The sequence below is a fragment of the Microtus pennsylvanicus genome, chromosome 3, assembly GCF_037038515.1.
Source record: "Microtus pennsylvanicus isolate mMicPen1 chromosome 3, mMicPen1.hap1, whole genome shotgun sequence".
Taxonomy (NCBI): Eukaryota; Metazoa; Chordata; class Mammalia; order Rodentia; family Cricetidae; genus Microtus; species Microtus pennsylvanicus.
In genome coordinates this window covers 89,325,006-89,350,872 of record NC_134581.1, presented here as the reverse complement: position 1 = coordinate 89,350,872, position 25,867 = coordinate 89,325,006, and the positions used below count along the sequence as shown (strand labels likewise).

General features: G+C 49.5%; 1 protein-coding gene across 2 annotated transcripts; it reads right to left on the bottom strand.

Moving 5' to 3' along the window:
* Window positions 1-853: 853 nt before the first annotated feature.
* Adamts15 (ADAM metallopeptidase with thrombospondin type 1 motif 15) lies at window positions 854-25,219 on the bottom strand. Of its 2 annotated transcripts, none has more exons than XM_075966456.1 (8): window positions 23,828-25,219; window positions 13,953-14,085; window positions 13,321-13,488; window positions 12,795-13,078; window positions 8,334-8,511; window positions 7,009-7,190; window positions 6,737-6,912; window positions 854-4,566 (listed from the first exon to the last, which is right to left on the bottom strand). In XM_075966456.1, exons 1-8 carry the CDS (start codon window positions 24,782-24,784, stop codon window positions 3,792-3,794), a joined length of 2,853 nt encoding a protein of 950 aa, XP_075822571.1. In that variant the 5' UTR covers window positions 24,785-25,219; the 3' UTR covers window positions 854-3,791. The 2 variants fall into 2 exon arrangements, with proteins under 2 accessions (XP_075822571.1, XP_075822573.1); XM_075966458.1 differs by lacking the exon at window positions 23,828-25,219 and adding an exon at window positions 21,322-22,327.
* Between the last annotated feature and the right edge of the window lie 648 nt (window positions 25,220-25,867).

Here is a 25,867-nt window from a genome sequence, read left to right as displayed (position 1 = left end):
AGGTCTGTCTGCTCCGGGAGGCAGCCTGCATGGGTACTGGCCTCTGTGTTACCTTGGCTGTTCTTCTGAGGCTCCAGGCCTGGTTGCCCAGTGGAACCCAGCCCCTTTCTGTTTCCTCCATTTACTGAGCCCTCTCCCTGAAACCAGCCCTCAGGACCTTTACCTTAGATAAGTCCTACCAGCAATTGCTGCAATGGAAACCAGAGAGCAAACAAAAATTACCCTCAAGAAGATAAACATGTTATGAGCAATTTTACAAAGTTGTTACAGTGATCCGTTAAGCTTAGGCATTGACCCAAGCCCCTCAGTGCCCTTTCCAGGCCTCTGGTACATCATAGATTCTTGTAGATTCATCCGGCCTTTCCCAGAATCCCTAATTGCTGAAGCTCTGTGTAAACCTCTCTGTCCTCACCAGAAAACCTAAAGGGGCTGCCAAACTAATGGTGAAATTATTCCCCATGGTCTTGCTCAACCAGAGAGTCAAAAAGGCAAAGCCATCTATTTCTGATCCCAAACTAAAATTAGATAGCCACCAACATCTCAACCATTGCTGTCCCTAGAAGTCAAAAGGCTATAGCCCCAGGCATCATAAAGCATGGTTCAATCTTCACTTCCCACTCTATATATAGGAAATAAGACTTTCTGGATGCTTTTTAAGATGGTTGGGTTTCTTCTTCACACTGCAGCCTCTTGTGATATGGTCCCTTTGCTTTCTGGCCTGGGCTCCACCTCCTGCTACTCTGAGATTTTTTACTGGGTTGTGTGGGGCAGCCACTGCCACTGCTGTCTCCATCACCCCGCCATAGCCCGAAGAATGTATCCATGGATGAGCTCCAGTGACAGAGACTAGATGCAAGTTTTAAATACATCCAACTTTATTAGGGGTAGGTTGCTGTCCCCTCAGCAGCCAGCTCTCATGTATACACAGTATACACACTCCGCTAGTCCCCCAGACCCTCTCATCCTTCTGCAGTACACAAAATGCAAAAGAAACAAGCCCAAAGGGGAGGGACGCTCCCAACAACAGTGCCTAGAGTCTCCAGGGACTGACTTCCAAGCCGGACTCCTTCCAACCCCTCCCCAACATGTTGAGGTCCATAAGAGGGTGTTTGGGGTCTAAATCCTCCAATCAGTGCACACAGTAGGCAAAGGAGGGTAGGGGATCCCGAACCCAAAGTCTTATTGGTCCATATCCCAGGGAAGAAGTTCCTGGAGCCCCCAGAATGTTCTTCTCTTGTAGGCATGGGACATCATTTTGACTTTTTATTCCTCCACAAGAAACCTATGCCTTGACCTCATCTCTGCTCAGCACGGGTTGACAGAAAATGTTCAAAGGCAAGACAACCTTCCCAAGTTGTCTCCGTCATACTTCTTTTAAAAAGAAGAAATTTTAAAACGAAAATAAAAACTCTTGTGAGGGAAAAGAGCATAGACACCTGGCATGTGCAGTAACAAGAGTGACCCTCCCTCCTTGGAATAACTTGTAACATAGCTGGCAGCAATTCTGCTCCGTTGGAGGCCGGTCACCTCAAGGAGGGCACCTCATTTCCCACCCACCCGTACCCCTAACCCTTTCTGCACATCCAGCACCATCTCTACTCATCGGGATAGACTGCACCAAGCACAGGGCACTATGCTGTCACCAGCTAGCAAGGCTCCCCTCCAGTCTCAGGCCCCGGGGTCCTTTTGTCGCCACAGCTCTTAAACACTCCTTGCTTCCCCTCACGCTGTCCTTCAGTAGCCCAGTCTCAGAGGCTTGCATGCTCTTCACCCACTAGGAGCTTTATCCAAGGTCTCCAGCCTAGAGATTGACCAGGGTTAGAATAACTCCCTAGAGCAGTGGTTCTCAACCTTCCTAAGGCTGGGTCCCTTTAATACAGTTCATGTTGTGACCCCCCCCAACCATAAAATTATTTCCGTTGTTACTTCACAGCTGTAATTCTGCTAGTGTTGTGAATCGTAATGCAAATACCTGCTATGCAGGATATTTAATATGTGACCCCCGTGAAAAGGTCACTCCATCCCCCAAAGGGTTTGCAACCTGCAAGTTGAGAACCGCTGCCCTAGAGGCTAAACTGGCCGCTGGCCAGTATGTAGATTTTGACTACTAAGGAACATGTCAAAGAACTGACACGGGACCCCCCTCCCCTGCGGTTAAAACAAGGGTTTTGGTCTTATCTCCATCAGATCCTCCACTGAGGTCCTAGACATGCTGCCTATTCTTTGAAGGTACCCTATATACACCGGAGCTTCCAGATCTTCCAGAAGTACCCTGCTATAAGAAACACCTGGATTCCTATTTCCCTGACATGTCTACAAGAATGACAAATGGGTCTCCAGTAGTTCTGCTGATGGCTTCCAGTGTCCCTGGGTCAGGGCTTTGATTCTTAGTGTTTCCAAGAAAAAAAAAACTGATCCCAAGGAACCTGAAGAAAAAGACACTCCACCTCACTCTGTCTTCGTATTCAGAGCCCCAGCAGATAGCCAGGCCGTGGGAACCGGGAAGTCATGTGCATACTCATCTCTATGGGAAGATCCAGCTATGAGGATGGTAGCTGAGTGTGGTAGAAGCATCGAGTTACTTCTCTCCTACAGAGCATGATCTGAGGTAGCACACAATGAGCCCCATTGACCTACAAGAAAAAGTGAAGGCTTGGAAATGCAATGTAGCATACCCACAGGAGACAGCAGGAGCTGCCAGGGAAGAAGGCTCACTTGCCAGCATCTCAGCCTCCCAAGCACACCTGCTCCTCTCTCAATGGGTACAGGGCTATGGTCACTGTGGAAGTTCCCTGGGGCCATGAAGCATCTTCGTCATTGGCCTCACTTGTATATTCCTCTCAAGATGACAAAGGCAACAGAATTTCTTTTCCCCATCCCAGAGTGCTGTCATCCCAAAAGTCAGATCCCAAAGCTCAGCACCTACCCATCCTCACCCCAGTGAGAGCATTACCTTCTAGCGCTCTCGTGTTCCCGGCTTCAGCCACCAAATCATTTCCCCTTTTAAGTGGCAGCGTCTGTTTGCAATACATGCTCTCTTGACCAAGAAGAGGGTCCTGCCGTTGCTCTGGCTGCCCACAAAGCATGAGGGGGCACATCAGTGCTACCTCCTGCTGATCTAATGCCCTGGTCATCCAGGTTGCACAGTCCTAGTCTTTCATGGAGTGCCACAATGGAAGAAGAACAAACATGGAACTCCCTGTACACACCCACCTTTTCCCAAACAGGAAAGTTGCACCCAAATGAGCCCAATCTCATTCACTGTCCCTTTGGCTTCTAGTAACTCCTGAACAATTTTGCTGCTAGGTCCACATCAGTCAAAAAGAAAGAAGGCCGAAAGCACCATGAGACCCCTGCCATGTCCAGGGATAGCTCAGAGCTCCTGGGATCACCTGAGGGTGCCAAACTGCAGGCCACGGCTCTTCCGGCAGCCTGTGGCCTCCATTGGGGATGGGGGTAGCAAGGTCCCTGAAGTTCTGCCTAGAAGGCACCCAACTTCCAGGTTCCTCGGAAGCAGGGCTTCAGCACCTTCTGCCCAGCACCCATTTGTCGAAGCCTCTCCGAGCCACAACTGGGCCCCGAGGAGCAGGGCATGAGGTAGACTATGCATTAGTTAGCTTCCCCCTACCCAGTCCAAGGAGGAAGGAACCTCTCGCCCAGACCCATGGTCCTCGTTCTGGATGTGAGTGACACTGTGACACAGGCCACTGGCCACCGTCCTCTGCTCCAGCTGACCGCAGCACCAGCACAACAGCGGGTGAAGAATTAAGGAGTAGAAGGGACAGTCCCCCTCAGCAGGGTCTCAAGACACAGAAGTCCAATTCTTGGGGCTTACGGCGCAGGTCACACTGATCCCGAGCCAGCAGCCTACCTCCGTGGCCCATGCACTTGAGCGGACGCCTCTTAAATCCGCGGCCACAGCTCTTAGAACAGGGTGACCAGTTGCCGAGCTCCCAGGTTGGGCAGGGTTCTCCACAGGCTCGTTTCTCCACGGGTCGATGGGCTGCGTCGCAAACAGAGGCTCCTCGCTGCCCCGGAGAGCCCCGACAGTCCACTGCTCGCTTCTGTAGGCCACTGCCACAGCTCACGGAGCAAGGCCCCCAGCTGCCTGCCACCCAGCGTGCAGGAGGCCTGTTGTCTGGCTGCTCCACTTGGTTGGAAAGGCTGAGAACACTGTTGCGCAGCACTGGGGAACTCCGAGGGTCCTTGGGGCGAGGGGATTTGTCCTCCCGAGGTTCTTTGGGCAGATAGAAGGAGTAGCGCACCCGGGGTGGTGTCATCTTCCCCACGGACAGGACCTCCACGGTCAGTGGCTCCAGGATGGGTCGAGAAGCCTGGAGGCTCTCTACCGCGGTGCCAGTGCCACTGTACCGCAGCAGGCTGCCCTTTACTGCCAGGTCCCGTTCTACAGCAGACACCACGAAGTGTCCATTGAGCAAGTATTTGCCTTGGCTATTCTTCAGAGCCAGGTAGTTGTCATCCCCAATGAGCCCCTTGTAGCCACGCTGGCGGATGTCAATGCTGGAGGCACCCGCAGGGATGGCCACTACAAAATTGTAGCCATGCCTAGAGTAAAGAGATTATAAATTACACAGATGCTTGAGCCAATTAATATCCTTTATCCCCTTCAAAGTAATAAACGATTGTGGGTTTCGAATACATCACAAAAATGGTGGCAGAGGGTAAGGCTGCTTAACCACCACCATCCAGGGCTCAAGGAGTCAGAAAGCTGAAAGCCAGACTCATTTAAGCTGAATGTCAGGCTATAAGACCTAGTAACCTTTTCATCCTTCAGTAAACTTGTCTTTTGGGTGGATTCAAAGTATAATAAAAACACAAGTTTGAGGCTTAGAAAGAACCACTCGGCCTTGTATTGCTGTTGATCTTGGATATGTCTCAGCATCTCTAAGACTGCTTCCTCATCCGTGAAAAATAGAGCTCATAACCACACATACCACAGAACTGTCCCAGGATAAAGAAGCCCACAGAACATCAACCACAGAGCAGAGCACCTGACACAGAGGACTCCCTAGGCATCGGTTCCTTGGAGGAGAACGGAGAGGATGTTAGGGTACAGTGTTCAAGTCCAAGGTTGGTTATTGGATGCAGTCAGAGTAAAGACCTTGGAGTAGGGGTTAGGAATTGGGCCTTGATTCAGATACTAACTCCCTTTAAGTAAGACAATTAGTTGATCTGGGTTCCTGCGTCCTCATCCACACAGGGTGAGTAAAGGTAGATGCTTTCTCGGGCTCCACCCAGTTCCTCCTACACCTCGTGGAACCACCTTGCTGCATGTCCTGCAGAAAAGCAGCTTCAGAAACTGCATCAGCAACAACTGAGCTCTGAGAAACGGAGCTGGGGGCTTCCCTGTGCATCACCCCTAGGGGCTCAATGGAGGATATCGTGTCCACAGGGGACAGTCCACCTCGACGAGGGCCATCTGGTCTTTCTATCTTCAGCACTCGGACCCATGAACTTTTAGGCTAACCACACATACTGCTCCCGACTGAGATCTCCAGGGCACCGCTCACCCTGTTTCTCCAAGAACATAGGTTGGGACTTCCACAGGAGGGTGTGGTCAACCTCATAAAGCTCCAGCTGCAGTGAGCTGCAGACACTGGAGTTTGGACTAAAAGAAACTAATTATGGGGCACATTTCCCTGGAAACAGAGACTCCACTCATTCTCTTCTCAATGCAACCCCCTGGGCCAGGACTCCAAGTCCACAAGAGCATGGTGGCCCTCACACGCCACCTCTTTTCCCTAGAGAACATGCCATAAACATTTATTATATGCCAGGTACTGCACTAACTTTTTAAAATTAAGTTCCTTAGTGCTCATGAGACTGAATATGAAATTCATCTACAAATAGGTGTCGGGAAATCTGAAGAATAAATCACTTGCCCGAGGTCAGGCAGAAATCAAGGAATTGAGATTTGAAAATGGCTCTGTCCTTGTCTTGGTTGGGGTTACTATTGCTGTGGTGAAGCACCCTGTGTAATGATTGTTCTGTCTCTTTAAGAGACAAGCCATGCCCACTCCCTCCCCCATCCGCTCATTTTTAATTTTTCCATTACACCCTGAGCAAAAGCAGTTAGGGGAGGTCGGGGGGGGGGGGTTGGCTTAGGCTTCCACATCACTGTTCATCATTGAAGGAATTCAGGACAGGAACTCAAATGGGACAGGAACCTGGAGGCAGGAGCTGATGCAGAGGCCATGGAGAATGCTGCTTACTGACGTGCTGGGCTTGCTGTCTTAGCAACCAGGCCCATCAGCCCAGGTGTGGCATCACCCACATGGGCTGGGCTCACGCCTATCAGTCATTAAGAAAATGTCATAGAGGCTTGCCTACGGCCTGATCTTATGGGAGCATTTTCTCAGCTGAGGCTCCCTCCTCTCTGATAACCCTAACCTGAGTCAAGTTGAAACAAAACAAGCCAGCACAATCCAGCTCTAGAATGCTATATGGAACCTTACAACATTTCCATCTCCCTGAGTCTCAACTCCTGTTGGGGTGTGTCTTCATGCATTCACCTTGGAATTCATCTTTGTTTGCTGGCTGAATGATACATGGACACACGGACAGATACATAGATGGATTATCAGCCCAAAAAGAGAAATAATACAGCCATTCTAACATTCGCTCTGCTCTAACCCTAGCTTTCAACACGTAATTCCACCCCACCCGGCCACAGCTCCGTTCCTCTTGCCGGTACCCTCCAGGGCTCAGAACTTACATGGGCTTGGTGAAAAGTCCCGTGACCCTCTTGCAGCTCTTGTTGTCTCCACCACACACCCCGCATTTGTCAAACTTCTTCTTGGACCCCAGGTTCCCGTCGCAGCCAGCCTTGATGCACTTGCCTTGGACACAGACCGAGGTGGAGTCGGGCGTACACAGTGTGCCATCCACCACCTGCAGCATCCCCAGAGAAAAAAGACAGGGCCAGCTCAGTGTGGTGTTCCTCTAAAGACCAGACTCTGCCTCTGCCTCTTATCCCTGCAAACTCACCTTAGGCGCCAACACGTAGAAGTAGCCAGTGCCATTGGCTCGGCAGATGAGCTTGCATTTGTCACGTGGTGACACGCCCGAGTACTTGGGTACCCATGCGACAGCCAAGGTGAGCCGGTTGGTGCTATGATTGTAGCCATTGAAAGCTTCACATTGCTCCTCCCGGAAGCTCTTGCCAGAGGCTGAACAGGAAGAAAGCACATAAAGGAAGCTAAAAGGAGGAGCCAAGGAAGGTACAGAAGACGGTATCCCTTCCAGAGGAGCCCAAATAAAATCCCTCTGATAGTCATCCCTACCTCCAAATAGTAAAGCAGCCTGGAATCAAAAGGCACAGTGCACAGTAAGACATCCCATAAGCAATGTACCACCTTCTTTAGCATCTAGCCTCAAATTCCCTTTGTAACAGGTGTCCTAAATATTTTTTGGATGATGAAACCCTTCAGCAGCCTATTAAATCTCTTCTCATTACTTTGTTAAATGCATTATACAAATCACATCATTTACCAATTCTATTGATAAGAAACTATCAATATACTTTGAAACAGACTTCTGGCATGTGTGCTCTTTGTAATGCACCAAAAAATGCTCAAAAAAATGCTCAATGGTGACTCAAATAACTGCTATGATTTTGAGGTCAGGATGAACATAATGGCGTCTTGAGAATTCTTCCACAATTAATGTACCCCGTAAAAATATTCAGAGTTCCAACTAATGACAAAGGCACAGGTACTTATGCTGCTGGTGTCCCTTACTGCCCAAGGGAAGGAAATAGCGAATTTTAGATGGAAAGGTGAATTTAAAAGCATTGAGTTGGGCATGGTGGTGCGTGCCTTTAATTTCAGATCTCTTTAGGCAGATCTTTCTGATATATAATAAGTCAGAGGTTTATAATAAGATATATATAATTATTATATATAATAAGCCAGACATAATAATAAGACTCTGTCTCAAAAAAAGAAAAGGGCTAAATTTCTAATTCGAAGAGAGAGACTAAGCTTTAGATAGAAGCATCACTGGAAATTAGAATAATATTTCCCACTGAGTTCATGGACCCTGGATTCCTGCTTACAAGACAGGCTTGTGAGTGATAAAGTATGAAGACTTCTAGAGGCCCATCCCTGGAGCCAGTTAGCCTCCATCCAAGCAGCTAGAAGAAAACACCCTTGCCAGAGTTGGACTGATGGAATGATGCCAAGGGGAGTCTGCACCGGACTCATTGTGGGCTCTTTCCTGGAAACTGAAATCTTGATTGCAAGATTTGTGACCAACAGTCACCTCCAGGCACAGGGCCCAGAGGCCCAGGCTGCTGCTGTCCTGTGTCTCACCTGAGCTGGGGCAGGGCTCCAGGTTGCAAGATCGGTATTTCACTCTCACTCCCTCGCAGTACTTTCCACCGTTGGCAGGGGTAGGGTTGCTGCACTGCCTCCGGGCCAGCTGCACGCCCCCACCGCAGGTGCGAGAGCAGGGGCCATACGGCTCCCACTTGGCCCAAGAGCCGTCCACCTGTGTGGAAGAGCAGGTTAAACTCCAGCAGGCTCGGGTGCCACACCCAGCCCCTCACCCACAGAAGCTCCCAGTAAAACCTATCAGTTCCCAGCCCACCTCACTAGAATGAAGTCCACTTTGTATCGTGAGATTACAAAAAAAGATAAGCAAACAGTCTGTATGTTCAAGACCCACCCAACACTTAAACTGATTCATCAGCAAATACCAACTGCTCCCAGTTAGAAACGAGTTCTGGGAAGAGGCATCGTAGGCTGTGAAGCCAGTGACTGAGAGTTACTGCTGCATGGGCCAGCGCTACAGGAGTGGGCTTAGCTGGTAGCCAAACCTTCTTGGGTTTCATACTTCACCTGCATGAAATGAGGCCAGAAACACTCCAATCTGAGGTTGCATGAAAGATTCAAATTGGGTGGCATGTATGAAAGCCCCTGGCCTACCTCCACGAAGGATTTCAAAGTCTTCCCTGCCTGCATGAGTGTATCTATAGTCTCCAAACCTTGGGCAGGTACAACCAACAGCCAAGTCAATACACAATGTTGCCACAGGTGTTGGAACATTTTTAGGTGTAAATGGTCTACCATTCTGACTTTCTACCAAACAAGAATGATTTTGACCTCCGTCAGGACTGCCTTTGAGAAAGTTCAAGGCACCATGTGTACCAGCAATGCTAACATTTGTGCCCAGAGACAACATGGGTTAGAGAGAATGAAGCAACCCTAAGCCACTGCTCAGCTCTGAGATAAATTACAGTGAGTTTATTGTTCTCATTAGTTCATTTAAGAGGACAGAGGACTTCTAATCTTCACTGTGTTACTTGTAGGATGATGGCAGAAAGGCTTCTCACTCCCTGCACACGTGTCAGATGAGCATAGAGAAGCACATGCATTGGGAGCACAGCTGTCACTCACAGAGCATCCATAGATGCTGAACCACATGGCCCTACGCAGAAACTGCTGGCATGAAGTTCAAACAGTCCATCCTTCATGTTCTGAGAGTCATCTCTGTGCCTGCCCTTCTGTCATCTGAGCTTCTCTGAAGCCTGCATGTGGTAGCCTTCTACATGTGGGTAGCCCCTCACTAGTACGCTCTCTCTAAAGTCAGCAATGACCATCTAAAAAAACTATACTACACCCAGGCCTTCGTGTCTCAGCTTCTCTTCAGTGTCCAGCACTGTAGACAAGATCTACTTGATAGAATTTTTTTCCACCTATTTGTACAAAAACTTTCACTGTGCACCTGCCATTCATCCATTTGTTCACTAAATATTTGCTGACTTCCTACTATATACCTGGCACTCGGTGCAGCAAGTCCCTGCCCTGAAAGCTGCAACAACCCAGTGAGGGGAAGACAGACAATAAAAACAAGTTGGAGTTTCTGTGTATCTGAGGAGGCAGTAGTGCTAACAGGAGCCTTTGTGAGGTTGACTGCTCCATGTAAGAGGCTGCTGGGTTCTCAGATATGCATCCGCCTCAAAGAATTATGGGTATGAGTCAGGTGGGTATTATAGAAAGAGTATTCCAAGCCTGGAGAGTAAGAGATGTGGCCAAGAAAGGGTGCATGGAGGGCCAGCAGAGTGAGCAGAAAACTAGAAGTGGGCAATGGAGGCAGACACTACGCTGTCTCCTTCCAGGCTAAGTATGAAGGTCCTGTTCGGTGCAAGCAGAAAAGCGGCAAAACCTAACTCCTGTTTTAAAAGGAATCCCACTGGCTGCTCTGTTCGTCACAGTCTGTAAGATCAGAAATGCAGAGAGCAGATGTGGAGAAACTGCCAAATTCCAGGGAAGAGGGAATGTGGCCTGGAACGGTTTGACAGCAAGGAAGCAGAGAGAAATGAGGTTCTCCGTAGATTTTGAATGCAGGGTCAATGGGAATTGCTGAGCTATCAGATGTTAAGTGTATAAGCAAATGGGTTTTGGCATAAACAAGTGGAAGGTGCGGTTGCCAAGGCAGGTTTAGGGGATGTGGTGAGGAGCCCAGTTTTATGGCTGCCATGTTTAAAATGTTTATCAGGTGTCCGCACGGACTTGCCAAGATTCACTTAAACACAGAAGTGGTTCGGAGCTAGAGACGCAGCTCAGAGGCACACCACTTATCTGGTATGGACCCAAGGTTGACCTCGGTCCTCCACATGCATTATTGGCCCGTTTGAGTTTCCAAGGTTTTTATTTAAACTGAGACCAAGGAGCACAATTGTCAGTTTTACTCCAGCCATGTTCATCAACACAGGCACACATGAGGAGAGTGAACGGGACTTAACCAAGGAGGTGACTAATCTAAGAGATCGTGACACATAGAGATGGGGCGAGGGGATCAAAGGGATTTTTAGCAATGGGTTGCAGTCCCTCAGCAGCACAGGGAAGAAGGGGGGCATGAGAAGGAAAACAGAGAAAGGCCGCTGTATGAGTGACTATAGGTCCAGACTGAAGAGTTTCTGGAATCCAAATCCTAGACGGAAATAAATGCAAGGATGGAACACCGTGGTCAGATAGCTGCTATGAGCGGGAAAGCAGAAGGACTCCCTCAAGGCTGCAGGTATTTATAGGACAAGTCATTGGTGATGGCTGATCAAAGTAATGTCCCCCATGAAGGGACAGGTTTCAGCTCACGGGATGGTGAAGTGGCCGCTCAGTAAAGGAGCTGAGACGATAGTGGAAAGACTGTATCCTGGCAATGTTGCCTGCATCCAACATGCTCTGGATTCCTCTTCACGAGAGAAGAAGCCGATCATGACACACCTGTCCTCAGAATCTTCCAGTCTGAGCTCATCAGCTTGGCCATCAAGTCAATACGGCCTTCCTCCCAAGCTGTCTACCTAAATGTATAGCAAACAAGCCTGCTGCCGCCATCTTTCCCTCAGACCACTTCTGGCCTTGCTCCGGCTACCCATCAACATCCTGCTGCCCCCCACCCCGAGCTTTCCCCCTCTCAAAGATTCCTCAGTGGCGTCCAATTGCTCTTAGTTTCTCACCCTCAGTTCTCCTGTAATGTACTCTTGCCCATCTTTTCCAACACAGAACACATGCCTCTGTCTTGAACTCCAATGACAACTCACACTAGACTATGGTCTCTCTGACAGCCTGTGTTGTGTTTTGTTTTCTATCTCGAATGTTTCCTAAACCCTTGAACTCAATGGATTTGGCCTAGTAAGTAGCTGAAGGCTTAGTTAAATATATAGTCTCAGGTCACAGAAAAGGATTCTAAGAAAAATAATTCTGTACCACACCCATTTCCAGACAATAGATGGATTGGGTCTTGGTAAATGCTTATTTGTAATGTTGATTTTTTTTTTGAAGCACTGTACTGTGTCTTCTCCCAGCTACAAACAAGGGTAAGAGAGAGGCAGTCATCTCCAGGGTCAAGGATGGACGTCTTGTTCCTGACTGGGAAAGTACAGATTTCTTTGCTTTCCTAACATGAGACCTAAAGATTATATAGTCAGAGAATATTTTGGTGCTATTGGTCCAGCTTAATTGATATTCTTGTTTACCTTGGGGAAAATTTTTGTTCAATTATATTTCAGCTAAAAAAGAAAGAAAAAGCACAAGCTGAGCTCGGGGTGTGTCAGGTGACTGAAGCACACCCAGGGGTTCACCCATTTCATTCCTACACCTGGATCATCTGTGGGATCTACTTCCCTGAATACAGAAGTGGTTGATGAGGGAAGAAAGACAGAGTGAGCTTAGACTCAGGTTAAGACTTTCAGCCTTATCCCAGAGCATCTCCCTATGCAAGAAAGCCCAGGGCTTGGAGCTGAGAGTCCCAGTCCTACCGAAGGCTTTATCTCAGGCATGATTTGGCTTACTATAGTGTTCCTCTGGTCTTTGTGTCAAAAACAAAAAGGACAGGGGACTGGGAAGGTGGCTCAGTGGATAAAGAGCTTGTTATGCAGTTTAGGACCTAAGTTCAGACTTCCAGCACCCACATAAAAGGTGAGTGTAGTGGGTGCCTGTGACTTCAGTGTTACAGAACAGAGATAGGTGTAACCCATGGACTCACTAGAAAGTTCTAGATTCAATGAGAAACCCTTTCTCAAACAAAACAAAATGAAATAAAGTGGAAATTCAATTGAGGAAATCTACCTGACATAAATCTCTGACGAATGCACTTGGAAAGCACACAGATGCATATAACCGCCCCCCCCCCACACACACACACATACCACATGAAAGAGAGACCACGGACAGAAACGGAGGCAATATGGCATAGTTATAGTGTGACCAGCACCTTCCATAGAAGACCCAGGCCCATCTCTCTCCCAAGCATTCCCTCACATAAGAGCTCACCCGGTACTTATTTGGATTGTGTCGCTCCACGCAGGCCCCCTTGAGGCAGAACTTTCCCTCACCACAGCTGGTGCCATCTGCCCAGGGGAAGTGGCGGGTCTGGCACACCATCTGCCCCTTGGCCTTGCCAGTGCACCACAACTTTGTACAGTACTGCATATATGGACAGGGTTTAGAGCCCACCCCAAAGGCCAGCTCGCACTGCTGGCTCAAACTGTAGCTGGTGCCAGGCAGGTCCTCAGGCAGGGCGATGGGCTTGCTGGGCTGGTCCAGGAGGCAGTCACCTGCATAGATCCCAGGACATTTATTAGGACAAGCCAGAGAAAGTGAGGCCTGGCTGGCTTAGAATCTACATAAAAGAGGGAAAGTGAAGTAAGGGACAACTAGAACAGACCCAAATCAGAGCCCAGTTCTTTGTCATCTTTCAGGTTCAAAGACCACCTGAAGAGTTGGCAGAACACTGCCACCAAGGACAGCAGTGAAGGATTTCCCGCTCAGCCCTCCTCCTTTCTGTCTCCTGGCTTACCATGCCCACTGTCCAGGAAGTCAGTGATGATAGCGGCACTGCAGGCTGACCAGGGATTGGCACGATCGATTTGGATGAGCGTTGGAGACATCATGTGGTTGGCTCTGAGCTTCCCGAACACCTCCTCGCACACCTTCACGTTGTCATGAGGCATGTTGAACACATGGCCTGTGGGATGAAACAAGAGGACTCAGGAGACAAGAGTAAAGGCTTGAGAACAGGTAGGAGGGGCCCAAGAAGAAATGAGAGAAGCAAGAAAACCCTGTGATGGTTTTTAAGTTGGTTACTGTCACCTATTCATTGTCTTCTTTGTGATGTCCTACGGACTAACTTGTATCTTGTAGGACACAAGCTTGTATCTCTTATCTCCTCCATCAGGCTGTGAGCCAGATAAGGACAGCAGTGTTACCTTGTCCTTAAGGTATTCCCCCACCAAAGTATCCAAGTGTCAATGGGGCTACAGCTATCAGAAAAAAATTAAAGCCAATGTCAAGGCAGATGCTGGCCCCAAGAAAGGATTCCTAGAGCTCCAATATATGAGAAATCAAATATAAGCATTCCCTCTCCCAGCAAAACACCCAGCACAAGTCCAGATCAAGCCCAGAGGCACCTTCCCTCTGCCTCAGTCTTACCCAGCTCATGGGCAGTGGTGAAGGCTGAGGGAAGCCCATCGTCCTCGATGACAGAGCAGCTTCTCTTGGGATCACACATGGTCCCCACATCAGCCATGCCCAAGGTATCACAAGTGGTAGCCCCGCATAGGTCCTGCCAGGTGGAGGAGAAGCAAAGCCAGGCTAAAGTTAAAGATGGTAACAGAAGGGGCCCAAAGAAAAGAAAGGGCCTCCTACAGGCCTTGCTGCTGCCATCCAGCCCCAGCGTCTTTCAGCCAGATCTTCCTTGCTAAGGGCTCACGGGGCTGTTCATGGAATGAGCCTAGGATGAAGGAAGTGGCCCCAAGTAGAAAGCTCTGTGGCTCACTGAGAAGACCGTACCCCACACAGGAAAGTACTGTGGGAGGAAATTAGGAGGTACGAAATTAGACCACAAGGGCCACAGCTTTATATATAGAGAAGGTCAGGAAAATAGTGACTCCCACAGTAGGGTGGAGTTCTGATCACAGCTCCCTGAGCCACGTGGGGGTAGAAAGCAGCCACGTTCCCTATCCACTGGCAGCTCTGAGCCGTCCCTGTCTTTGTTGGGTGACTGCCTTTTGGACAACTATGAATTAAGTTCAGATTCTCAGTCCCAGGCCGGCCAGCCAAGGATCTCCCCCAGTCAGAGACTTGGCTTCCTAGAACTGACAGGAAGCAGAGAGAAGTGGACCTGGGCCACTGTCTACACACAGTTTAATGAGCTACCAAAGCTCAAGGGGAATAGAGGCTGAAGGGCTGCTAGGGATAAAAGATAGCGATCATCACCTAAGTGGGAGGCTCCCTCTTTTTTTTTTTTTTTTTTTTTTTTGGTCTAGAAGCCTGATGCTGCAGAAGCTAGGCCTCCCAGCCACACACTGTATTAGGAAGTATCTCCAGGAGATGTTAAAGAGAAAAAGTGGGACTCCGTGGATGGGAATCTCAAAAGGCTTGCTCAATATTATAGGCCATGGATGCATCTAGAAACCCTGAGAACCCAGAAGCTGGGAATGGGAAGTTGTCCAACCTTCATGGACAACTGGTTCCTCTCAGAAGGCAGATGCTAAATCAGTCACACCAACATACTTTTCTTTATGTCATTGTCTTTAAAATCTATGGAGATCTGGTCCTCACAATAGTCTTAGGAGGCAGACATATTATCACATTTATTTACAAAAGGTAGACACTAAGGCCCACGATCATAACTAATCATGGCCATGATTGACTAAGAGCCCACACAATGCATGAATATCACATGTATGACCTGATCTAACCCTCACTACAGTCCACTGAATTGAAGACCAGTTATCCCCTCCCACAGACAAAGAAGCTGATGCTTGGTGAGGCTCCAGTCACACAGAAGAGTCACAAACTAAGGATTTGTATGGCTAGGGATTTGGATGTCACAGCCAGTGGCTCAGCAACACTTGAGAATAAGCTGTCATGCTCTCCTGTGAAAACCAGGAGGTCACGGAGAGCATACATGCGGAGCAGTGCTCAGTTCTGCTCCCTTTGTGCGTCTCTGCCTTTGTCTCTCTGTCTGTCTGTCTGTCTGTCTGTCTCTGTGTCTGCATGTATACGTATATATGCTGACCTTCAGGATGGTGGAAAGCAACAGGGTTAGTGGGGCCAGAAGGCAAGAGAGGAAAGTGGTCATAGTACAGAGAGAATCAGCAAAAATTAATCCAGAGCACTCAGAAGTTTACCAGCCGAGCAGTCAAACTTGGCTTCCCACAGTCAGGTGATAATCACACCTAATGAGTTAACAGATTTTCTGGCCAGAGAAAACCATGAGGGTGACCAGCCTGAACCCGAGGTGCCAGAGTCAGTGACGGGTGCTGTGCATGCTCTACCTTCGTTTTACTGCCTATGTGAATGATGTACCACTTCCAGGAACTTCACAAGAGACCTCAAATTCCCTTCCTTTCCTGGTGCCCTTCCCTTTTCAAAGACTTCGTCTCCCAGAGAGTTCCTCCCTAGAGCCCTAAAAACCTAAGAATCAACCCCCACTCAAAAGAGCACAGACAAGCTTGGGACAGGAAGGAATGTGGAAGATAGGAAAGAAATACATGATAATTCATTTATTTTTTAATATATAACTTAATCCCTTCAGACAAAGGGTTGTGCCAAAGCGCCATATGTCTATGGACACTAACGCACAGATCCCAGTTGCTGGAGGTGGTGATCTGAAGATGTCAGCCTTGCGGCTGAAGCCTACCATCTCTAGGGCAAGCACACTCTGTGGCTTCCAGGCCACCCACACACTCAGGCTGACCTCAAGCAAGAGAGCGGGCACACAGGGATAAGAACCAAGAGATCTAGGTCCCATTGCTAAGTGGCTGTGTGTCTTTGGCCAACTGCCTCTTTTCCTGACGGCTCTGGGGAAGAGCCAGTTCTCAACTAGAACTTGAACCATCCAACGACTTAAGCCTCTTCTCCTCCCTTTTCCAGTCCTAAGTGCTCAGCCCCTTCTGGCCCTGTTGGTTATGACAGGAACACACAGCGTGACCTACTTTTAGAACAGAAAGAACGGTAAGGGGCCTCTAATCTACTGATGCATGCTGAGCAGCGTAACTCAGAGAAACACAGGCTCCTTTCCCCTGCCTATTCCCACACTGCCCCTTCAAAGTGGCGGAACCAGAGGAAGAGCTGACATGGATCCTGACTTCCCTGAGGCAGCATCTACAGCTGGAAGGTCTCTGCAGCAAGGCACGTTGCCTCTCTAGAGAGCAGATCCTCCCTACCTCAGACAAGCAACTGTAGGCCCTTCCTGAGCAGGAGCAACCTGGTTTTGTATCAGGAAACCTCAGCTCCATGGATTAAACAAAGGGAACAAGAAAAGCCAGCACAGTCCCTGCGGGGAAGGATGCTGTAGGGAACAGAGGACCCCCTATCACCAGCACCTTCAGGGTGGAAAGACCTGCTACCAAGGTCAGAAGTTCTGTCCCCCTTCACCCAATCGAGGGAGCAAATGACCCTTCTGGGATTTAGAGCTTAGAACGCCCACAGGCGCTCTCAGGGCCCAGGCGTACGTACCTCATTTATGGCACGGGATGTCTCCACCCTTCGTGAATGAACTCAGACCCACTTGAATTGCTTTAACCTCTTTGGTTCAAGCACCAGTCTCTAAAATATAGACACTGCCCAGTTTCTTTCTGCCCAGAAAATGCAGGCATCTTTCAGCCCAGTCCCTACCTGATTCATTATTTCTGGCAATTGGCCATTTCTCTTACAGTCACAGCTGCTTCTCCAGAGGATCCAAGAATCTTCTTAGCCAAGAACTTGATCCTCCTGGACTCCTCTTTCCTAACTTTTCCTAGTTAAGTTTGGAGCTTTATGTAAATAAGGCTGCACTTTGTGGTGACCAGATACCTCTTTAACAATGTCGTTCACCATGCACAACTGCTGCCAAAATCCCCGTCTCGCTGCCTCCCTTGCTCCTCTTCCTCACCTCCTCTGCTGCACACACAGGTACTGAGACACTGTTTCCAAACAGCACAGAGAAAAAGGAAAGGGGAGCCACAAAATTCAAGCACGTTAGTTTTATTTTTTTTTTCAATTTGGCAGTGGAAAAATATCTATCTTTTCTTATGTAACCAACACCTGAGCCAGAGCTCCTTGTCAGAACCACATTCCAGTATCCGTAACCATCACAGAACCTCAGAACCAGCCTCTTACTTTGCAGACAAGCTGAGATTACACACCCAAGGCCGTGTTCTGTTAAGTGAAGCTCGGAGTCTTGACTTCATAGCTTTTGACACTCAGACCAACAGTGTGCTCCGAATTGGATCCTACTAGGAATGATACCACGATCACCAACAGAAAGCATTAACTGGACCCCCGACTGCTTTCCCACATGAATCTCACCATACATTTTGTCCATCACAAAACCCATTAGTTTACAATTTCTAATGACAGGTTGGCTTTTTAAGAAGTAAAACCTTGCAATTCAGAGCTTATGCAGCTAAGAAAAATAGGTAGGCAGTGAAGCCTGCAAGGTGGGCTATTCCTATTAACAAATGTGGTATCACATCATCTAAATCCTTCCAAAAGTAGAAAATGTGGTGTCGCCATCATCTAAATCCTTCCAGAAATAGAAAACGGTATTACCACAAGAGACTAGAATAGTGGACAGAAATTGCCTCACTGGGGAAGAAGAGAAGCCACCACTTGCAGGAAGGCTGATCCTCTCTAGAAACTGTGCTTCAAGAGAGGCTACTTGTCAACTATATGATGATAGCCAGCAGTTATTGAGTGGCTACAGAGTCCCAAACACTGCAGCAAGAATTTTACCTGGATTACTCAATGAATCCCCCTTTGGAAGAGATACTAAGTTCTGTTTTACAGAAGAGACCCACATAAAGTATGTAGTATCCCAAGGTTGCAGAGAGCCCCAGCTTAGGCAGAGTAGAGCTTCAAAGGTAGGGAATGAGTTCTAACAGAATACCTTATTGCTTCTGAAGTGCGTCTACTCCAAGAATGAAGGTGTAGAAGATACTCAAATGGGAAGTGATCACCCCCCGACCCCCAGACCACCAGGTCAAGGCAGTGCTGGTGACCTAGGTGAGGAGAGCCCCAGAGAGAGGGGACTGGCTAACAAGTGCTAACAGCAGCATCTGCTGAGGCCATGCTGGTTGAGCAAGCTGCTGGCTCCTTACCGCATACCTGCACTGACACACTGACCCTGGCCCGGCTGTGCACCCTGTCTGCTGACTCCAGGGTGGATTAACGTGCTCCTCGATGGGGCCCCACCTTTCTCTAGGGCAAAGCCAGGCGGCAGAGTGCCAAGAAGAAATGCCAGAAGAAATCGACACTGCAGCCTGACAGCCTAAAAACTGAATTAATGGTCCCTGGGCAGAGGCAAAGTACCCAAGCACCCAACAGCTTCAGGCAACCCACATTTTCCTCTGAACCTTCCTTCCACGTACTTGATGAACCATCAGACGGACGGGCCTGCGCAGGGTCTACCAAGACAGGAGGTGATGCCTGTCTTAAAGGGATTGGCAAGTGCTGGCACCCACAGTCCCCACACATACACAAGAGTATGAATCAGGCAAGTAGGATATGCCTGTAAGGGCAATGGTACAAAATGCTTTAAATCAAGGCTATCCCAAATTTACATTTTGGCAAGGGACCTGTATATACTCATCCAAGAGCAAGCAGCACAGCCAAAGCAACCGCTAAAGTAGCAGAAATGATGGCTGCCACCTTTGGACACCTATGTTAAATGACAAGACAGCTCATGCTCAAAATAGTCGCACACATTGAATATGATGCTACACCTTCCAAAGATGAGGACAGTGACGTTCAAATGGCTGACTTGCAGTCCGTTGAAAGGAAGTTCACATGCTGAGATTGAAACTCAGCTCTGCCTGACTCCAAGCCAGTTACTCTTTCCACTGTACCATGTGTCCAAGTCAAGGAATCAGGACACAGTGGGAAGAGTGCTGAGGTGTGGAGGGAAGGACACAACCACAGTGAAGTTCAAAGGAAGGTAGAGAGCAAGCCCTAAAGTAGGAGAAATGATCTTAGTTAACTAACTCAGTGGTGGAAAAGAAGGCACGGAACTAGAGAGATGGCTTGGTGGTTACTGCTCTTACTTATTGCTCCTGCAGATGACCTAGATTCAGTTCCCAGCACACACGGGTGACTCACAACCATCCACAAATCCAGTTTTAGGGGATCGGAAGCTTCAAGGGAAGGAAATAAAAGAAGGGAGGGAGAACAAGAAGGAAGGGAGGGAGGGAAGGAGGAAGGATGGAAGGAAGGAAGGAAGGGAGGGAGGGAGGGAGGGAGGGAGGGAGGGAGGGAGGGAGGAAGGAAGGAAGGAAGGAAGGAAGGAAGGAAGGAAGGAAGGAAGGAAGGAAAAGAGGGAAGGAGGGATGGACAGAAGGCAGGCTAAAGCTGAGGCAGTTGGATCCCATGAGCCCATGCACTCAAACTAGCCTTGGATACATAGGAAGATGCCACACCAAAAAAAAGGATTCCCCACCACCACCCCATCTTCTGCCACTAATATTAGGCTTACTTATTTGGAGTAGGATAAAAACAAGAGGAGTACTCACTCTATGAGACACGGAACAACTACGTTCCACTGTTCCTCTCTTTCCCCACCTCCCTTTTCTCATTTCAAAAGCAGCAGTGCACTGTCATATTGTGACCAAGAAATGACAATACCAATCGTCAAATGTCCCCTCTCTCCTAATATCTTTCAAAGTCTGACTTCAGAACACAGCCTGATGAAATAAAGACTCCTTCTTGCCATGCTGGGAGGAGGATATAACACACACACCATCATCTACCAGTCACGGCTTTTCGTCTGAACTCTGAAGGCACTGCCCCGCTGCATGCATTTGCTCTATAGAAAACCTTAGGCTCTATTTCCTGAAAGAGGCTACTTTCTACCGTGTAGAAAACACCCCATCCGGTGCCCCACACAGGCTCTGGGAAGATGACTTAGCATTAAGAGCACATACTGCTTTCGCAGATGACTTGAGTTCAGTCCCCAGTCCCCAAGCCAAACTGCTCCAAATCACCTGCCACTCCAGCTCTAGGGGACATCTCACATATCTGACCTCTATAGGCACCTACACTCACATATGCAGGTGTGCACGCACACACACACACCATGGTACTGCTCTAGATTGGAAACACAAAATCAGTGCCAGATTTTGTGGTTGGGAGAGGGGAAAGTTCAGAGTCTGAATGAAAAAAAAAAATAAGGCAGTTGAGTGCCCTTGGATAACCCCAGAAGAGGAAGGAGAAAAGGTTCAAGAAGGGATGGAGGATTCCATGAAATGACTCTAAGCAAAGAAAAATAAAATGAGCGAAAGCAGGAGGAAAACATAAACTACAAGTCATAAAAATGAAAATGAAGTCATGTCAAGAGAGGAAATGTCACAAATAGTGAAGCAGATGGTGCAAGGCGTGAAGGTCATTTACAACACAGAAACAGACTTCTCTCCCTACTCTAGTGCTCCTCGGGGCCAGAAGCCCTTTCTGCACCCAGGCTCTTAGAGAGCATCCTCCGCTCCTGGGAAGAGAACACACACGTGCATGCATGTTGCATGCACACGCACACATGCGCACACACACCACACACACACGGGGGGGGAGGAGAGAGAGAGAGAGAGAGAGAGAGAGAGAGAGAGAGAGAGAGAGAGAGAGAGAGAGAGAGGCTGGGCCATACCTTATTACTACGTACAGCTCCAGTCAGAATAGTACCTAGAAGTCATAGATGCCCAAGTACCAAGAGAATGTATGAGCGGATGGACAAAAGCCATGTTACCACAAAGGGTTACTGAAGCAACAGAGGCACTGAACCTAAAATCAAGGAAGAACTCGGGGTCCACTGAGTCACAGCTGTAAATACCTGGCACTTGCAGCCGGTGCAGCGAGAAGCCAGAGATGCTGTGCTCCTCATAGAAATAAGTGAGGATGACTCTGGCTCGGATCCCGGCAGCTCCTCGCTCCTTCCCTGGGCTGACCTCACCCTGCTGTTATGAGCCCGGAGGCTGGCTGCTTTGCAAAATCAGATGTGCACTCTTTGTCCATGAACTTAGTCTGAATCTTTACAGATACTCTTCCAATTGTCAAAACACTTGTTGTATGATCAATGTATTCTCTCTTCCGGACAGCTAAGGTTCCTGGAGATCACATTTGTCTTGGTCTAGAAAGAATAGCTGTCTTCCCGTGTTCTCATCCAGTACTGTACCTTCCCCAGAGAGACTGGGGGTAGGGGGTGCCTCAGGAATGAGAAGTTCCTAAGACTCTGAGAGTACAGCAGGCCCCAAAATCTGTGCTGGCAAGGAGTTGGGGGAGGAGCTGTCCATACAAGCATGACACACGTACCTTGATGACGGGCCTGCCAACACAGACTCCCTGCTCTGTCTTTGCCCTCTACATGCCTAAGAGAAAAGCAGCTCCTAACAGTCACAGCTTGTACACCACCGCTTCTGACCCCAAGTGGTCACGCAGCTTGTACCCATTACACACAGATGACATGGCCCCCTGAGGGTCTAGCACACCACTGAGAAACAGAAGCTGTCATGCTCCACGCTGTTTGATTGCTTCTTCAAAAAGGCCATCTCCTTCCCATGGCATGGCCTACTTTCCCAGCAGGGGATCTTCTTCTCAGGGGCTGGGTCCAAAACTCAGCCTGAACAACTGGACTGAGGTCTGTGATTCTAGAGCCAGGGAGCGACCTCCACAGGGGCATCTCAGGTAGCAGATGGAACAACAGCTGCTTTCCCCATTAAGAGATCCTGTTCTTGGCCTTTGCTTTCTCTCCCAGAAATCTGACTGCAGAGCTGGTCTGGGTGCAGAAGTTGAGGCTTCTGCTGCAGTTTCCCCATGACTCAAGCAGGGCTTGTCGGGCTGGGCTGTGGCTGCTCAACAGAGCCTCAGTTGGAAGAATGAGCACAAGGAAGCAAGGCTCAGGCCAAAGACCTCCCAAGAGAAACCAGGTGGTGGGAGGAGAAGAGGCTGGGAAAGGAGGAAGTTCCATTGCAGGAAGGGATTAGCTGTGCCAAATGGGTTACTGTGGAAGACTCCAGCTCCAGCTCGTGGGCGCCAGACCAGCTCTAAGTGGCCATTCAGTAACAATGAGAGTTAGCGGCATGGAGGTAACCAAGAACTCTCAACTGTGACCATAATTCCATGATTATATTAATGAAAAAAACAAGAGCACTGCAGGGATTCAAGTCACAGCCCCAGGAATCAAAGAAAGCAGGGTGCTTGGATGACTCTTTCCTCCAGTGTCTGAAGAATTTCAGGACTCCGGATCCTCACAGTGCCCAACTTTTAAGTCAATACTTAGGGCCCTAAACGTTCACCAGTTGACAGCTTCTTGAGACAGAAAGTCAGGTAAAGACATGAGGAAGGCAGGGCTATATTCTCCCACCTGGGTTCATCTCTCTAGTCCCAACTTAGTGTCTTGCCAGCCCTGCAGCTGGAATGTCCAAACGCTCTCGACTATACTCACACACACCACCTTGCAGAGCAAGGGCAGAGCGGGAGCCCTGCCCTCAAGAGAGGGTCTTAGGACTGGAACATGAGCTGTCTTGCCTGCTCTGTCCCTTAGAATACAACTGGGTAAACAGGTCATCATTGCCTACTAACAAGGATCAGAGAAAATTGGAAGGCAGTTTCCCCAGCTCAATTCTAAGTGAAACTCCACATGAACAGTCCCAGTTCCAAACAGGTTACTAGATTGCAAGCTCAGAATAGTATGGAAGCCACTAGGCAAGGCCCAACAGAGAAGGATTTAGGGAGAGGCAGCAATGGAGTAGATGCCGTATAAGTCTGGCCTTTCACAGCATCCCACAAACTATTCTGTCCCTTTCCATCTCAATCCAGGATCCAAAACCCAAGACGGAGAAAGGATGACATGTTGCCCACTAGAAATGTAGCAGGCGCTGACCTTGAATCACCTTCCAGTACTACACCCAGCAAAAGCAAGCCTGCTAGGAGATGTCAAAAAAATCTTAGCCACCCACATATGAGAGGCGGAGGTTCCCACTCCCACCATCTACAACACCATCCTCATAGCGCTTCCTATCGACCATGAAGACGAACTGCAGCTCGGGGGCGGCAACTTCCCGGGTTCCAGCCCCTCAGCGCCTGGTCCAGAAGGCACTGATTGGCTGCATCAGGACAACACCTTCGGAAGAAGGAGACTCTCCTCCAACCTCTCAGAAGCACGTGAGGTGGAGCTTTGGTGAGCTTAGGAGAGGACTCTAATCAGAACTTCCAAGGCTAGAATTCGGAAGAAACCAATTTAAAGGAGGTATTGAGTGGTACATGTGGGCTTTAGAGAGCTAAACACAATGACCCTAAGAAAATGGGATTGAGTCCTAAGAGGTGACAGATCAACTCACCTGTCTGGTAAAGAGGATGGCTGTGTCCCAGTACTCAGGGTGCTTGTCGCTCACTTTGTTCAGTTTTTTCTGCCAGGCACAGAAGTTGCGTAGAGTCAGGGCTGCGTTGCCTGTGACCTTGGGCCCGGTGTCACGGTCGCCTAGGAGTAATACCTTGACCACAACAATGTTGATAGGGTTGAGGATGCTGGGGTGGCGGTAGAGTCGCGCCGCCGTGGCCAGCAGTGTCAGCAGATAGTGTTCCAAGTCCGCGCCGTGAAACTTGACCATTGACTCGTCTGCCACCACCAGTGTCTCCACGTACCGTGGGATAGACACGAAACGCTTGGCGCGCCCCGACCTGAGCCGGCTGTGACTCTCCCCCACGCCCGTCCGCCGTGGCTTGTAAGGGTCCAGGGCCCTCAGAATGGCGGGGTTCCAGCCCGAGGCCACCCCGCAGCGAGAGGTGGGGTCTCCGGAAGGCCCTACCGGAGCACCCCGGCGCTGGAGAAGGTGTGCGCCCTGGCTGTGACGCTGCGCCGCCGGCGCGCTGGCGTTGGGCAGAGGGCTAATAACGTACTCCGCGCCTCGGTAGCCGAAGGCTCCGCGGAGACCCCCACACAAGCTCACAGCAGCAAAGGAGTCTGGCTCCGCGTTCACGTACCCGGAATAGAAGCACCGTCGCAGGTCTAGAGAGCTTCCAGTGAGCCTCTGGAGGGGGACACCTAGATACTCAGTAGCGAAGGCGGGAGCCAGGAACTGGGCATCCGGCGTCAGGTGTAGGTAAAAGTCCTGCTGGAAAGCTGTAATCTGAAAAATGAGACCCTGATCCCCGGAGTCCTCCGTACCCCTCCTGTAGTAGTGGCGGCCATTGATGTCCGGGTCCCGTCGGATTGGAACGACCACCTCCCACTCTGGCTCGGAGCTGCCAGCAGGTCGCCAGGCGAGAGCCAAGATTGAGATGCCCAGCAGAAGCATGGCGCCGGGCTGCGAACAGCCGCACTCTGGGATGAGACTTAGACCGGCTCCCACGGCAGGCACTGTCCCCTTGTAGCCCACAAACCAACGCCCGGGACAACGGGCAGCTACCAGAAAGCACAGCCAACCAAGTCGTGGAGACTCCTCCCAGAGCTGCAAGCGTGCACAGGGCAGCCCGCGCCTCCTACCTGTTCCTCCCTAAGCAAAACGCGCTCTGGGAGCTCTAAGTACGATCGCTGTCAAGTGCATAGGCGAAAATTTGTCGTGGAGAAGTGGCGCGAGGTAGCGGGCTGCTTCGCTAACCGCAGCCACTCGCGGTGCAGCAAACCAGGCGCTGGGCGAGCCTATTAAAGGCCCCCTTCTCTTTTGGACTGCCCAGTCAGCGCCCCTCCCCTCACTCCCCTCCCAGCCTCCCAGAGCTCGCAGCCTGGAGCCTCCAGGGGCCACCGGAGAACTCGTCCCGCCTCCAGAACAAGAGCCACTTGGCTGGAGGGAGTGGCGTTATGCAGAGGCAGGAGGCGTGGACCGACCTAAGAAACCAACGCTGGAGTCTATTTGCCTTTTGCCCTAGGACCCCAGTACTGAGATGCATCAGTCACAACCGCCTGGATGAACATCTGTGAGCTCCTTAAGTCTTACCCTTCCACTCAAGGCGGTTGCGGTCTGGAGTCTGGAACCAAGACAGGACTGACCCACTTTCCCAGGGCCACCTCTTTTCTCCAGTTATAGCAGCCCCCACCCCTGCTTCTTAAACATCAAGTCTCCTAAAAGACCTCAAACCAAGGAGGCCCCCTTTAAACGTCTTAGTGTTGGGAGAGCAACCTCCAGGGAACAAAACCAGCTCTTCTTGAATCCAGAGTCACCATGGCTCACTGACCCCTGTGGGTCAGTGCTGTACTCTATGAGCCCAGACAGGGAGTCATATTTTTCAGGAATTCTGCCAGGCAGCTGTTAAATGCAACTATTGTTTAAAATTAAATTAAGTAAACTTACAATTAAATAAATTGTATTTTAAAACAAAAATGATAAACTCTCAAAACTCCATCACTAATTATCTGATTGTTATCTCTGGCCTTGAGCCAC